Source organism: Macrotis lagotis, chromosome 7, assembly GCF_037893015.1.
Source record: "Macrotis lagotis isolate mMagLag1 chromosome 7, bilby.v1.9.chrom.fasta, whole genome shotgun sequence".
NCBI classification, from domain to species: domain Eukaryota; kingdom Metazoa; phylum Chordata; class Mammalia; order Peramelemorphia; family Peramelidae; genus Macrotis; species Macrotis lagotis.
In genome coordinates, this window is record NC_133664.1 from 144720460 (window position 1) to 144735434 (window position 14975).

The window sequence follows — 14975 nt, forward strand, 5'->3', positions numbered from 1 at the left end:
ATTTAGGATGTACATATATATAGTCATATTTAGGAATCTTTTAAATGTTAATGAAATCATCATAGCATTTTGGATTTTTGTAATGTCTATTTATGAGTTTTCTGTAGTTAGAGGAGAAGGAAATATTTCCCTCCCCCACCCCGCAAGTCACAGCATTTTCCCCATTTTTTAAAGGGGGGGGATAACAGAAAATGTATTTGGAGCAGATCCATTAAACCCAAGAGATTTTAATAGATACCATACTTGCTTCAAATATATAACAGTTTGTAATAGTTATTATCTCTTTTTGTCAAGCATTTTGCAGATATTAGTTGAAATGAACATTTAATTAGCAGTTAATCCCCCCCCCCCACTTTCATTGAATGCCTAACTTCATTGGAATTATTGAAAGACCTGCCAAAAAGGTAAAGAGATTTTTGGTTAAATGTTTTGAGAATGAGGTGAAATTAGATTTGGAGCACTGCACTGTAAGAAGAATTTAGGCTTAGTCTGTTAGCTCCTTTGATGTGATGAAATGAAGGGGAGAAGGAATTGTTATCTTTAAGAGCCAGGCACTTTTCATTGCTGTAAAAGTGTTCTAGACATCTACTTATTGGGTAAGAAGGGTACACTGGCTAGCACTAGCTGGGGAAAATGAGAAACGATACACCTTGCCATTTACAGCTTTGCTTCTTGGTGCTTAGGCTGGATTTTTGATTTTGAAAGGAAAACATGTTTTGTAAATTAAGAAAATTAAGAAGTTTGCATTCTCTCATTCCCTCCTTTATATTCCTTTTTATTCCTCTATTACTCTCATTTCTTTTGTCTTCTTACTTTTGAAATGACTTTTTGCTCAATGGTCTTCTCCTTTCCTTTCCTTTCCTTTTCCTTTTGTTCTTGCTTAGAGACCTTTCTTAGAAAGATGTCTACGGTCCTGGCCTTCTCATTAATCAGAGAGTTGAAAACTCTGGAGTTGACAGCACTAGTCAATTGAGTTACTGTAATTGTATCAGTGTAATCTGTGAGAGAGAGCCAGTACTCGTAGAAGGAAAGACCTAAAATTGAGGTTTTTCAACATCTAAGTTCTGTGAAGCAAAGAAAGTTATATTTTATGGAACTGGAAGGAGGTGACAGGAAGAGCCTATAAAAGTTTCTCATTTGGGTATCTTCCCAAGCTATTGTGCATCTTTTGTTTCTCTTATTGCAAGTCTAAATGAAGGGCAAAAATGATTGAAAACCATTCTATTGGGCTTATAGGCAATTCTATAACTTCAGAGTGCTAAGGGTCCTTAGAAATCATCTTGTTTAATCCTCTTACAGATCTTTACGCATCTTTTTACAGATGAGATAATTTAAGATCAAAGAAATTTGGTAGGTGGCAAGTTTAAGGTCATACCTCAGCAGTAGGACTAGAATGCCTCTTTTCATCAATATCTTGTTATTACTAGAGTACCATGAAGTACATTACTCATGAGGATGCTCCAGTCAAGCAGCTATGTCCTGTCATTGTTTTCCTGGACAGGTCGAATGGGGGCTGGAGAAAAGAAGAATGCTTGCAGTGTACAGTATCGGCGGCCCTTTGGCTGTGCAGTCCTCAGTATTGCAGACCTGCTGACTGGAGAGACCAAGGATGACCTCATCTTGAAAGTATACATGTAAGAAATATTCAGGCATTTGTATTTGGGGAGACGATAGTAAGACTACTTCTAACCACTTCCACCAGAGTAGAGATTGAGAGTTCTACTCCTCTTTCTAATGTTAACTATGGGTGAGGATTTCACAGCTCCTTCCTGAGAAACTCAACAAGTGGAGTGTTTTGGGGTTATACTTGCCAACTGCCACTCACTGTAATTCTTAAATGGTTTGTCTTCATATTTATCTTTATTCATGAAAACTGAAGTTTCTCATATTAGGGGTTCTCAAGAATCTTGAAATGGGCTAAAACAGTCCCACTACATATACTGGGAAAACTATCTTTAACAGTAAATTAGAATTAATAAAGTGAGCCATGTGATATACTTACTTTCTCCATTCTCAAATAAAGTGTGCTTTATAACTGTATTAAATTTGAATTTTATGTAATGTCTAAGAAAATTGACTTTATCTTTTTTGGGGGGAAAACTTGATTACTGAGCAGAATATTTCTAGAGATCAACTGGAGACAGTGCCATAATAAGTACTGAAATATTTCAAAGATTTGAGATTTAATTGATGTGTATTATCTCTTTATCAATGTAGATCACAACTTTTCTATGTTTTAGTTCAGTAATTCTTAAATCTGCAATCTATGATTTTAAAAAAAGATTGCATTTTAGTATAATTAACTTCATTTATAATTCTATGTTTTTATTTTATTATTTAAAAATATTATCTTAAGTTTTAGACAGCTTCTAGGAGTTGGAGTGACTAGTAAACTTAATTAACTGGTGGCTAAGCTTTTGGAGAGAAGCCTGTTCAAGGTTGAACTTGTTCTCAGATAACATTTTACATATCTCATCTCTGAACATATCTAACATAGCCAAAGTAGAGCCTCTTCAGCCTGGAGAAGTCTGCCAAAGCTTATGTTCCCACCCAGAGAGCCTCAAAGGACTTAAGAGTCAACTTTTGAAACTTATCCATGCCTGCCATAAATTATATCAGTTTATTCTAATAATTACTTGTGCCACAGTGGTGAAGGGACTTGCCCATGGACACATAACCAAAGTGTATCAAAGGCAGGATGTGAATCCAGGCCTTCCTGATTCTAAGAACAGCCCCTTCTTTCTACTCTACCATAATGGGGCTTCGTGCCTTTAATCAGTACAGGACTAAAAACCAGACCTGTGATTTCATAGAGAGCTCCTTAATGAGAAAACTTCCTCTACCAATGTGGGAACAGGGCGGGGCACATTCTTGCAATTTAAAGTTTTAGAGGAGCATTGAAAAGTTAAATGTTTTGCTCAGAGTTCCTTATAAGTCATTCCCAAATAGTGCTAAAAGTCATGATCACAGTCTCTTTCAAAGAGACATGTTAGAACCAAGTTGTACATTTGCAGGTCCCATCTTGTCTGACTTCTTAATAATTCAGCAAAAGCAATACTTTTCAACATTGTCCTTTTAAGGAACTGAAATTCTCAGCAAACATAATGTCATAAGAACTCACTACTTTATTTGAAAGTATAGGTAGTAAATGTTACATCCATCCTGCTTAAGGGAAAACTGCAGGAGAGACAGCTAAGTATATTTTCTTTTATCATATAAAGAGAAGAGTAAAAGCCTTGACTCCTTGCATTACCCATATTCTCCACTATCTCTCTGGTTAACATATCTTAATGTTGTATTTTTCTCATCATTGAATGAGAACACTGGGTAATTCTAGAGAGTACAGAGAAAGTTTAGGAATATTCCATCTTTATCAGATTAACAGTCAACTAGGGAGAAATCATAGACAAAAGAAAAAAGGAATTTAGTTTTTTGTTTTTGCTTTTTTTATAAAATACAAGTGAGTATGAGGAGAAATAAAGAGTGAGTGTGTCATTCTGGAATTCAGATACAATGCTAAGGAATTTTTGAAACTCTGGTATATGAGCCAAAATATTCTGGCCATAGACTTTTTAGAAACTTGGGTTATTTTGGATCAAAAAAGGACTTTAACATTGTTTTATCTTAGGTAACGAATAAGATGCCAGATGTTCTTTCTCCTTACACTGAGGTAAAAGAAGGAAGAATAAAAAACTATATTTAAATTCTTCAGGAAGTTAATTTTCTTTCTTATTTTTGGTCATGTAGAATGGTTTTATTGATCTCAGTTTTCTAAACATTTGAGTTTAAAAAATATTTCATGCCCCACTGTTAAGAAAGTTATATGTGTGACAGATAATGTCCATCATGAAAGTACCTGTGAAAGGCAAACTAAGTAAAATATAAACTGACAATTTCAGGTTCAGAGTGTTGGAAAGTTACAACAAGGGAATAATTTCTGAAGCAACCTTTTTATTAGTTCATGGAATGGAATGTTAGTGGCCAATACAAAGTGGCATTTTATTTGTAAGGTCAAGAGAGGAATGAAACCACTAGATATGGAAGTAATTGTAATAGAGGAGGAGGAAAATTGTGTGCTCAAGAAGTTAAATTTACTTAATTTAGAAAATATTTTATGAGTTGACTTCTACTTTTTATAAAAGTTCAATTCCTTTTCTTAAATCCTGAATATATTCTGCCTTGAAGTTTGTGATTAAAGGTTGATGTCCAGTCTAATTTTAACCAAAGCATGAATCTTATCATGAGCACTGACTTTAGTAGACTAATGGCAGTGAAACTTTTTGGTCTCAAGACTTCTTTTGGTCTCAACACTCTTAAACATTCTTGAAGACCCTTCCAACCGAAGTCTTAGCTTATATTTACTAATATAGTTAATATAATTATATTTACTAATATAATATAATTAATACCTATTAAAAAGAAAATTCCATAATATATTTTATGAAAATAAATTTTTACCTCTGAATCCTTGAGAGCTCTAGAAAAAGCTTTCAAAAACACAGGTAATATAGAGTGTCACAGTAGCCAATATTCATTTTGGATTTTTCTTCTGTTGACTAAATTTAGCAGAGGTCCTGGAAAGGAAGTAGACTAGGGACTCATGAAGGTCCTGCTTATCTCAAAGCAGTTAGTAAGAACATCAAGCAAAATCTGACATGGATCTTGTCTCAATGATGAGAGAAGAAGGAAGTAATTATGATTGGGTCCCACTACAGAGGTTATATATCAGGAAGGTCAGATCAACTGTTAAGAACATGGTTTGCTATAATTCATCATTAAAACTTAACAGAGGTTCACTGTTTTCATAGGTGCAACACAGAGAGTGAATGGTATCAAATTCATGAAAATATCATCAAAAAACTGAATGCCCGCTATAATTTGACAGGCTCCAATGCAGGTGAGTTTATGCTATATTTCCTAGATCTCTGCCAAATTATTGTAAAATCTATTAAAGAAGATAAAAGGCCTTGAACTTGTCCATGGGCTTAAGAGATCTCAATGGATATACTAAGAGCTAAATGAGAAATAAGCTTAGATCCAGAGCTATTGTAAAAATTGTGTTTCAAACCTAAATCTGTCATCATTGCCCAATAAAACCTTTTTCACTGTCTATTATTGGCAGCCAACAAAGCATTTTTATTCCAGGTGAAGACAAGATTTGTCAAGATGTGACTAGTGGGAGAGTAATGTTGACTCTAATAGGGGGACTTTTCAGTCTTTGGGAAGGGAGAGTATGTCAGCAGATTGATGGACACATCATATGAAGAAACACATAGAATAGAGCTAACGTTCACTAGTGCCTACAACAATAGGAAAAAGAAAATAAAAAGTTGAATTTGGAATTTGCTGCTTGGCCAGTCATTTTCACCTGTGAGATTTTTTTTGAAAACATATTAAACATATTAAAAATCTTTCCTAGAAAATTTAATAAGCATTGTCTGTAGCTTTATTTAACTCATTTATATTAAGGTTAATAACACACAGCAAAGATTAGATGTGACCCTGAGATACTCAAGCAAGAAACATCTCTCTGTAGCTTTATCTTGAACCATTTTGGTCTTGCCATTCAGATAATTTCAAATTCCTCTATCTGGCCTGTATCTCCACATCTTGTCTACAGAGAGAAGACATTTTTTTTTGTCTGTGAAGTTCAGATTTTTTTTTCACATTACTACAAAAATCTTGTTGAAAAGTAAACATAATGTTCCCCCCCACACACACACACACACACTAAGAAAGAGAAACTTCAAGAAAAAAAGTTAAGGGGGGGGAAACTGTGCTTCTATCTGCATTCAGATAACATCAGCTCTGTCTTCAGATGGATAGCAGTCTTTATTATAAGTCCATCGTAGAACTTCCTTCAATATTTTTCCCCACAGTTGCTATTGCTAGCTGTATTTCCCTCCATCCTATTCCTCCCCACTCCCATTTATTCTATCTTCTCTCTCCTTTCCCTGTCCATCCTCAAAAGTGTGTTCTATCTGACTACCCCCCCCATGATCTCCCCTCTCTTCTATCACCTGTACCCCTCCTCCACTCGCCTTGTCAGCTTTTTCCCATTCCTTTCCTCTCCTATTTCCCTCTAGGGTAAGAAACATTTCTATATCCAATTGAGTGATTGACCTGAAACTAATTCTTTAATGAGAATACTCACTCCACTTTATTACAAAAGCTTTTTCTTGTCTCTTTTATGTGAAATATCTTACCCCATTCTACCTCTCCCTTTCTCCCACTACATTCCTTTTTCTTCCATTAACTCCATCTCATAATATATTATATCTTCATATTCAGCTCTCTCCTGTGCCTTGTCTGTATATTCTCCTTCTAACTGCTCTAATGAGAACTTTCATATGAGTTATCAGTATCATCTTCCCATGCAGAAATACATGCAGTTCATCAACATTAAATTCCTCATAATTTGCCCTTCTCCTCCATACTATTTTATGTTTCGCCTGAGTTCTGTACTTGAAGATCAAACTTTCTGTTCAGCTCTAGTTGGTTCAACAGGAAAATTTGAAAGTCCCCTATTTCATTGAATGATCATCTTTTTCCCTGAAATAGGACATTCACTTTTTTTTTAGGTTTTGGCAAGGCAAATGGGGTTAAGTGGCTTGCCCAAGGCCACATAGCTAGGTAATTATTAAGTGTCTGAGACCAGATTTGAACCCAGGTACTCCTGACTCCAGGGCCAGTGCTTTATCCACTATGCCACCTAGCCACCCCAAGGACATTCACTTTTGCTAGGTAGTTGATTCTTGATTGTAATCAAAGCTTTTATCTTCCAGAATATCATACTCCAAGCCCTTAATGTAGAAGGTGCTAAATTCTGTGTAATCCTGACTGTAGCTTCACAATATTTGAATTGTTTCTTTTTGGTTGCTTGTAATATTTTCTCCTTGACCTGGGGGTTCTGGATTTGGCTTTAATATTCCTGGCAGTTTTAATTTGGGGAATCTCTTTCAGGAGGTGATCGGTAGAGTCCCTCAATTTTGATTTTCCCCTCTGCTTCTAGAATATCAGGACAATTTGCCTCGAGAATTTCTTGAAAAATAACTTTTCCATGATAATGACCATGACTTTTCCTGGTTATGACTTTCAAGTTGTCCAATAATTTTTTTTTAGTTTTTTGCTAAGCAATGGGGTTAAGTGACTTGCCAAAGGCCACACAGGTAATTACTAAGTGTCTGAGGTCGGATTTGAACTCAGGTACTCCTGATTCCAGGGCCATCCAGGGCCAGTGCTCTATTCACTGTGCCACCTAGCCTCCCCAACAATAATTTTTAAATTATCTCTCTTGGATCTGTTTTCCAGGTCAGTTGTTTTTCCATTGAGATATTTCACATTTTCTTCTAGTTTTTCATTCTTTTGGTTTTGTTTTATTGTTTCTTGATATCTCACAAATTCATCAGCTTCCCTTAGCTCCATTCTACATTTGAAGAACTTACTTTCTTCAGAGAACTTTTGATTCTCCTTTTCTATCTAGCCAGTTCTGTTTTTTAAGGCTTTTTTCCTCCTCATTGATATTTTGGATTGCTTTTTTCCATTTGACTTTACAGTGATTTTTTTTTAAGATGTTATTTTCTTCAGTATTTTTTTTTTTTATCTCCACCAATCTGCTGACTTGGTTTTCATGGATTTTCCTGCATTGCTCTCATTTCTCAATCCAATTTTTCCTCTATTTCCCTTACTTGATTTTCAAAATCTTTATTGAACTCTTCCAAACCTGAAACTAATTCATATTTTTCTTGGAGCCTTTGAATACAGAGGCTTTGACTTTGTCATCTTCTGAGTGTGCATTTTGATCTTCCATGGGATCAAAGTAATTTGTTGTTTACTCATTTCCCCACCTGTGACTTGATTTTAACTCTTTGTTAAGGTGGGGGCTCTACATTCAGGGTGGAGGACACACTTGCCCAAGCTTTTGAGGGTTTTTGTAGCTCAGACTGCTGATCTGTGGGTGAACACAAGCACTCCCCTCTGCTCTGGAACTGCATGGAGAGTCCTTGTTCCACTATGGCAGTAAAACTCCCCTTTCTGAGACTGGGATGTGAGTATGGACAAAGCACAGAGTCCTGATTGAGAAATAGCAGAGGGGTCTCTGCAGTCTCCCCAACCCCCTTACAATCTGTGGGCTGAGTGTTCTGGAAGCAGCTGGTGGGTGGCTCCCCAGTCCTGCTTCTAGTCTCTGGGCTGGATCTGTGCTGCCCTGGGCTCCATGCTCACTCCGATGCAGCAGAATTTCCCCATTTTCTTGGAAATCTCTGGACTAAGAAATCTGGAAACTGCACCATGTTGCCATGGACTGGGCATCCAATGGTCTGTTCCTGTAGCTGGTTTGCTTCAGTGTAGCTGCACTCCAGCCCTTTCCAGCCCTGTGTAACAGACCTTTCCCATGGATTTTCCAAATTATCTTGGTCCAGAAAATTGTTTCACTCAGTCTTTCTGTGAATTCTGTCACTAAAATTTAGTTAGAGTTGTAATTTTAAAGCATTTGGAGTAGTCTGAGGGGAGATTGCTGCTGGGATTTCCTGCTTTCACTTCACCATCTTGGGCCCAAATCTGTTTTGTTAGCATTTATGTAAACTAAATCTTGGTTTAGCAGTGTAGAAATTCATCAGAAAAGGAAATTGTTAATAATAATGAACTACATTTCTAGAGAACTTGAACATGTACAAAAATTCTGACATATTGTAGGTGCTTGTTTGTTGATTAATTGATTGATTCTCAACAATTCTGGGAGGTTGGTAGAGCAAGTGATTTTTGCCCCATTTACAGTTTATGAACAATTTGAGTCACAGAGAGTTGAAATGGCTACAGCAAGGTCACCCAGCTTGGCAAGCCAACGCTTGAGTAGGCTTGAGTTTCTTGGGTAGGGTTCTTTCTGAAAACCCCTTTTGCAAATTCTAAGAATTACTTTGATTTGAACTTCATAAGGAAAGGCCAACACCAATGAGACCAAAGATCACTGAAGTGTTGAAGATTACCTGACTCCCAGTTTTCTGTTTATCTTCAACACTTCAGTGATCTTCAGTCTCATTGGTGTTGGCCTTTCCTTCACAGACATAGTTGCTGTGTCCACAAGAAAACCAATAGCAACAGCAACAAAAATCTCATCACTCTAACACCAGCCTGATGATGCTATTGTAGTCTTGTTCTTAGCACAGTTACAAAATTTTACTTGAATTTTTTTTCATCTTGATATAGAACTTGCTAGAAATTGTACTCAACTTCACTGACTTAAGGCTACCTCAGTGCAATAATGAGGTATTAGAAGAGGCCTTTAGGAAAGAATGTTTACCTTATTGAACATAGCATTAAATAAAAGTTTTCATCCGTGGTAGTTTTTTTTTTTTTTTTTTTAGGTAGTGTTTTAAATTGACAAAGTACCAAGTGCACTCATGCTTTTTCACTATCATTCTGTGAGCTGGGGAGTATGAACATTTTTATAGCCATTTTACAGAAGAGGAGATTGAGTCTCAAAGAACTTGGATCACTTGACCAAGATCATGAAGCAAGGAAAAGTCCAATCAGAAATGGAAACTCAGTTTGAACCCAATTCCATTGCATTTTCTATCAAATGAAAAGTAAATGAAGATAGAAATGACATCATTGTGATTTAATTCAGTTAAAGCTAGAAGTGTCTACATGTAGTTGTTTGATGGCTATAAACAACATTCCAGACTATTCTCAATGGTGAGGTCAGTTGCCTCCTCCCTTTCCCAAGAGATAGGGAGTAAGTTATTACCTAGTACTGATGTCCCTTATATATTTTAAATTGGAACCCAGCGTAGTCTTGAAAACATTCATGAGCAAGACTCTGGGCACCCACAATTGAACATCCTTGAGGAAAGTAGGAAGGATTGGTAAATAAAAAGAAACTATTGAAAACAATTATTGGTTTTATTATAGTTTTGTGGGTAAATTTTTCAGAATAATAATGTTATTTAGTCATTCTTTTTTCAGGAAAATCAATATAAAAATCAATTGAGTGTCATTTGTCAGAAAATTTTTTATGATTTTATATTGTAAGTTCTTTTTTATTTTTAATTTATGTATTAAAACAAACATTTTCATAATATAGTACAATAAAAAAGATGATTGCACATCAAAATGCAAATCTAAAAAGAAACTGCATAACTGAAAGAAATACAATAATACATTATCAAATGATCCAGATCTTTCCCCCCTTTTTGTAGGACAGAGAAAATATCGTCAATATCTTCTTTGTCAATAATCTGAAAAATCTAGAATTTAAAAATATTTTCCCCTAAACTTTACAAGCACTAAAAAAAAGAAAAAAACATTTTTTCATGCAATGTAGAACAGCATTGTATGTGAAACCATAAAACTTTAATGCAACTTGCTTTAGATATGTTATCTATATACTGTATAAATATATACATACACTTACATATGCTTGCATAAATAAATTTATCCTGTTTCCTTGCAAACTTGTCTCTGTTTTCTTCTGGAACTTCTATAAACCTATTCTTTGAGAGATTTGTCCCAATTGGAGAGAAAAATGTAGTAGTCAGGATATTGAATATGAATCTATAGACCCTATTTGGTTCAAGTTCTTTTTATTCCCTATTCAAACTATGCCTCTTGGGGTCTTGATAATTTTTAAAATGAGGGGGTTGGGAGTCATTGAATTTAGACATTACAGATTATTTAGTACAACCCTTGACTCTTCCAGATGAGGCAATTGGCCAAGATGAGTTAAGAGGCTTGTATATCATGACACAGCTCATTTGAATAGAGCCAGAATTCATAAGCACATTCTCTGACTCAGGGTTTTTCCACTAGCTTGCCCTGACTCTTTCCTATTAAATTGATTTTAGTTTCTGGTTTTCTTATTTTTGTTAATGGCATCACTGTTTACCTACTCATAAAAGCAATGGAGATATAGCTCAGTATAATGGACAAAGTTGCCCTAAGAATCACTTAGCCCTGGCTTCAAGTTCACCTCTAACAAATTGAGTGCTAGGGATGATTAACTCCTCTGGTGTGAGAGCTTGCCAAGCCTTTTTCAGGGCTGCTCATCCTCTTGGAGTCTACCTGGTAGACACATGCGTGGCTACAACCTAGTAAAACTTCTTGGCAGATGGGCTAAAATAAGTTTAGGGTAAGCAATAAATCTCAAACCTATTGGTAAGTTAGGAGGATGTGTACCTCAAACATGGAGGAATGTAAGAGAATAATTTTTTTTTTCCAATGGCCTTGAAGGAAGCTGAACCAGGTGCCTTGAAGCACTTTAAACCTTGGTCAGACATTGAAGATTTCAAGGTCATCTGCTGCATACCTGACCATCACCAGGCATGTTGACTTTGTCCTGACAATGGACTTCTATAACTTTGGAAGTGAGAGTGAAGTTAATGATTCTGTGCAACTTGGTCTCATGTAAATCCAATTCATGCACAGGTCTTGATGTCATTCCCCTGGTGTAATTGGTCTTCTTTGAAAGGGAAGGATAGGGGCAGCTAGGTGGCACAGTGCATAGGGCACTGCCCTGGACTCAGGAGGACCTGAGTTCAAATTCAATGTCAGTGTCTTAATAATTACCTAGCTGTATGACCTTGGGCAAGTCACTTAACCCCAATGCCTTGCAAAAACAAAAAAAAAAAAGAAAAGAAAAGAAAGAAAAAGAAAAAGAAAAAGAAAAGGAAGGATGTATTACTTTGGGAAATCATTTAACCTACCAGTGCTCCAGGCAGCTGTAATACTCTAAATTCCAAAGCTAGTTTTAATCTGAATTGATATTTGGAGGATCTTCATTTGAAATCCCTATAAAATGAAATTACAGGTTCTATATGAAACAAACCAAAAGTAGAGATGCCCAAAAGCCTCTTCCTTCACTTAATCACCCTAATTTTTTTGTTCTGTGAGTGCCAGCTTGTTTTGCCATTTCCCCCCCCCAGTCTTTTTTTTTTTTGCAAAACAATGGAATTGTGATTTGCCCAAGGTTACACAAGTGATAAATATCAAGTATCTGAGGCCAGATTGAACTCACATTCTCCTGACTCCAGAGACAGTGCTCTATCACTGCACCATCTAGCTGCCCCTGTTTTCTTTTTCTTTCTTTCTTTCTTTCTTTCTTTCTTTCTTTCTTTCTTTCTTTCTTTCTTTCTTTCTTTCTTTCTTTCTTTCTTTCTTTCTTTCTTTCTTCTTTCTTTTTGCTACTATTAGTCATTTCCCCCCCTCTCTTTTGTATATATCTTAGTTTCAAGGATAGGACAGACTTTTGGGTTGTGGGTTTCCCACCTCATATATCTCCAGTCTCTTTTTCTGGGCCTTTATTGCTGGTTTCTCATCACATCCTCCACTTGTTGGCTATGGCCATGTCCCAAAACCCATTCCCTAGCACTATGCTTTCCACATCTTTTTTCCTCTAGATCTCTATTTCCTTTGTGTGTATCCAGCTGCCACAAAGATGCAAATTATTCTCTAGTGTAGTGTTGCATGCTTGCCACAAAATATTAAAAGAATGAAAAGAATTTCCTAGAATATTGAGTAGATATTTTTGTGAAAAAATTCTGAAAGACCTAAACAAGAATTGCCCATGATCAGAATGCCTTAGAGCTTTTTGATCTTGAGTCCTTTGAGGGAATTTCTACACAGAGGATGTTGTGGGTTCATTGAGCTAATGTTTATCAATTTCTGGTGTGTAGTGAGTGCTTTATAACTGCTCATTGTGTTTCTCTTTCTCTCTCTCAATCTCTCTCTCTCTCTCACATCTTGTCTCTCTATCTATGTATCTGGCATTTACCTATTATCTCTCATGTGTCTCTATATATCTATTTGTCTGTCTGTCTATCTAAATATCTATTTATCTATCTATCTATCTATCTTGTCTATCAAACTCTGGCCCTGAAAAATTTGCCTTATCTTCCCTCTAATTCCATATCATCCCATCTATAGGAATAGCTCTCATTAACTGTCATCAAAGCAAAACTCATTTGGGATAGGGTAGAGAGATAGACATTCAGGGAAAGAAAGAGATGCAGAGATCAATGGAAACAGAGACTGATAGATTACATGAATGCATCTGTTATGTCTCTTTCCCTCTATACTCCCAATTTCCTTTTACTACTATCAGTTGACTCTCCCTTTCTCTCATATCTTAATCTTAGGTCATTGGATTATAGATACAGAAATGGATAGGACTCCTGAGAATATCTAGTTCATTGCCTTCATTTTCCACTTGAGGAAAGTAAATTCAAGTGGGGTTAAGAGATTTTCCCAAGGTCACATATATGACAGAGAGAGGATTTGAACCCAGGTTCTCTGATTCTAAATTCAGAGGTCTTCTTCCCCCACTGTCTAGTTCCCTTCTTAGCTCTTTTTCTTCATTATTTGATTGCAAACTATCTTAGATCTCTTGACTTTGGCTGATCAACTTGCTATTTGATTTTTCATTTCTAATAGCTTCCTCCTTATATTTGATAATATTCCATTGAACCAATTTGATTATCTATCTTAATTGCTCTACAAATTAGATGATTTATCAGTGTCATATTCTTAATCTTTTTGCATGTTGTTTCTTAGAGATTAGTACTTAAAAAACAAGCAACTTTGAAATTTCATTTGAAAATGAATTTTTTCTAAGCTACCCAGGCTATGTTTCATTGATGCCTTTTTATCTCTAGAGTGGTAATCTTGTCCAATTAACACATAAAAGAATTTTTGCATTAAAATAATTTGACCTTTCTTATTCTCCATATATGAGATTTGTCTTCCAAAAGTATATTAAGTTTACTCATTGATTAAGGTAGTTGGGTAAAGTTGTATGAATACTGCCCTCATTTTTGAAGATAATATTTAAATGAATTAAATTTTCTCTGATTTTATGTTATTTTAACATTTAAAGGCAGAATAGATAAAGCTCTGGGCCTACAATCAGGAAGACCTGAGATCAAGAGGGTCCTTAATCATTTATTGGTTGTGTGATACTAGGCAACTTAACTTGTGTTTGCCTCAGTTTCCCCATCTGTAAAAGGGAAGACAATAATAACTTTTACTTCCTATCATTGTTAAGAGGTTCAAAATAATTGTAACACACTTAAAATAGTATCTGCCATAGAATAAGTGCTCTCTCTCTCTCTCTCTCTCTCTCTCTCTCTATACATATATATATATATATGCATGTTAATTATCAATCATTGGGTTATTATTGTCATTATTATTAACATGAAGTCATCAGTCTAAAAGATTGAAATAAAAAACAAAATATTTTGAATTACATTAAATCAAAAGAAGAGAGGACATAGTGAATAGAGAGTCCATCTCAAAGCCAGGAAGACCTTGATTCAAGTTCTGTCTCTGATACAAGCTGAATCTGTGATAGTGGACAAGATACTTTGGAGGCTAATGGTGTCAAATTCAAATAAAAAGGAATTTCAACAACATCACAAATTAACATGATCTATATTGTATTGTATTTTTGCTTATTTTGTTAAACATTTTCCAACTACATTTTAATCTCATTCTTGTTGTACTTGAAAAAATGTATCATCTTCATTGATTAGTAGAACTTTTTTTACTTTGGAGTTGTTATTATCCACCTAAAAATGCTCATAAAAACATTTGATATGCTAAGAGCAAATGGTTATTGTGAAAGCTTCTTCTAACCTTCAGGATCAAGCTGAATTTTAGATATTTTAAGAATATAGGATGATACTGAGTCAATTAGGTTGACTGTGGAAAATTCATTTCTAGTGCTTGGAATTAAATGTGTCCTAGAATCATTAGATCTGAATATTTTTGCACAAATGATGTTTTTCATGATCTTTCTCATGATCTCTTCAGGGTACAGACCTAGTAGTAATAATTGTATCAAAAGGTATGCACATTTTTATTGCCCTTTGGGCACAATTCCAAATTGCTCTCCAGAAAGGTTAGATGAGTTCACAGCTCTACCAACAATGCATTAGTGTCCCACATTTCCCATATCTCTTCCAACATTGATCATTGTCTTT

The 14975-nt window shown here is 35.5% G+C and overlaps 1 protein-coding gene across 1 annotated transcript in view; it reads left to right on the forward strand.

The window, feature by feature from the left end:
- The window catches only part of DOCK4 (dedicator of cytokinesis 4), a 345771-nt gene that overhangs the window by 98774 nt on the left and 232022 nt on the right, over positions 1-14975 (forward strand). The window contains exons 11-12 of the mRNA XM_074195289.1: positions 1502-1634; positions 4809-4897. Of these exons, the coding sequence (XP_074051390.1) occupies positions 1502-1634; positions 4809-4897 (222 nt within the window). The remainder of the gene's footprint in view (positions 1-1501; positions 1635-4808; positions 4898-14975) is intronic.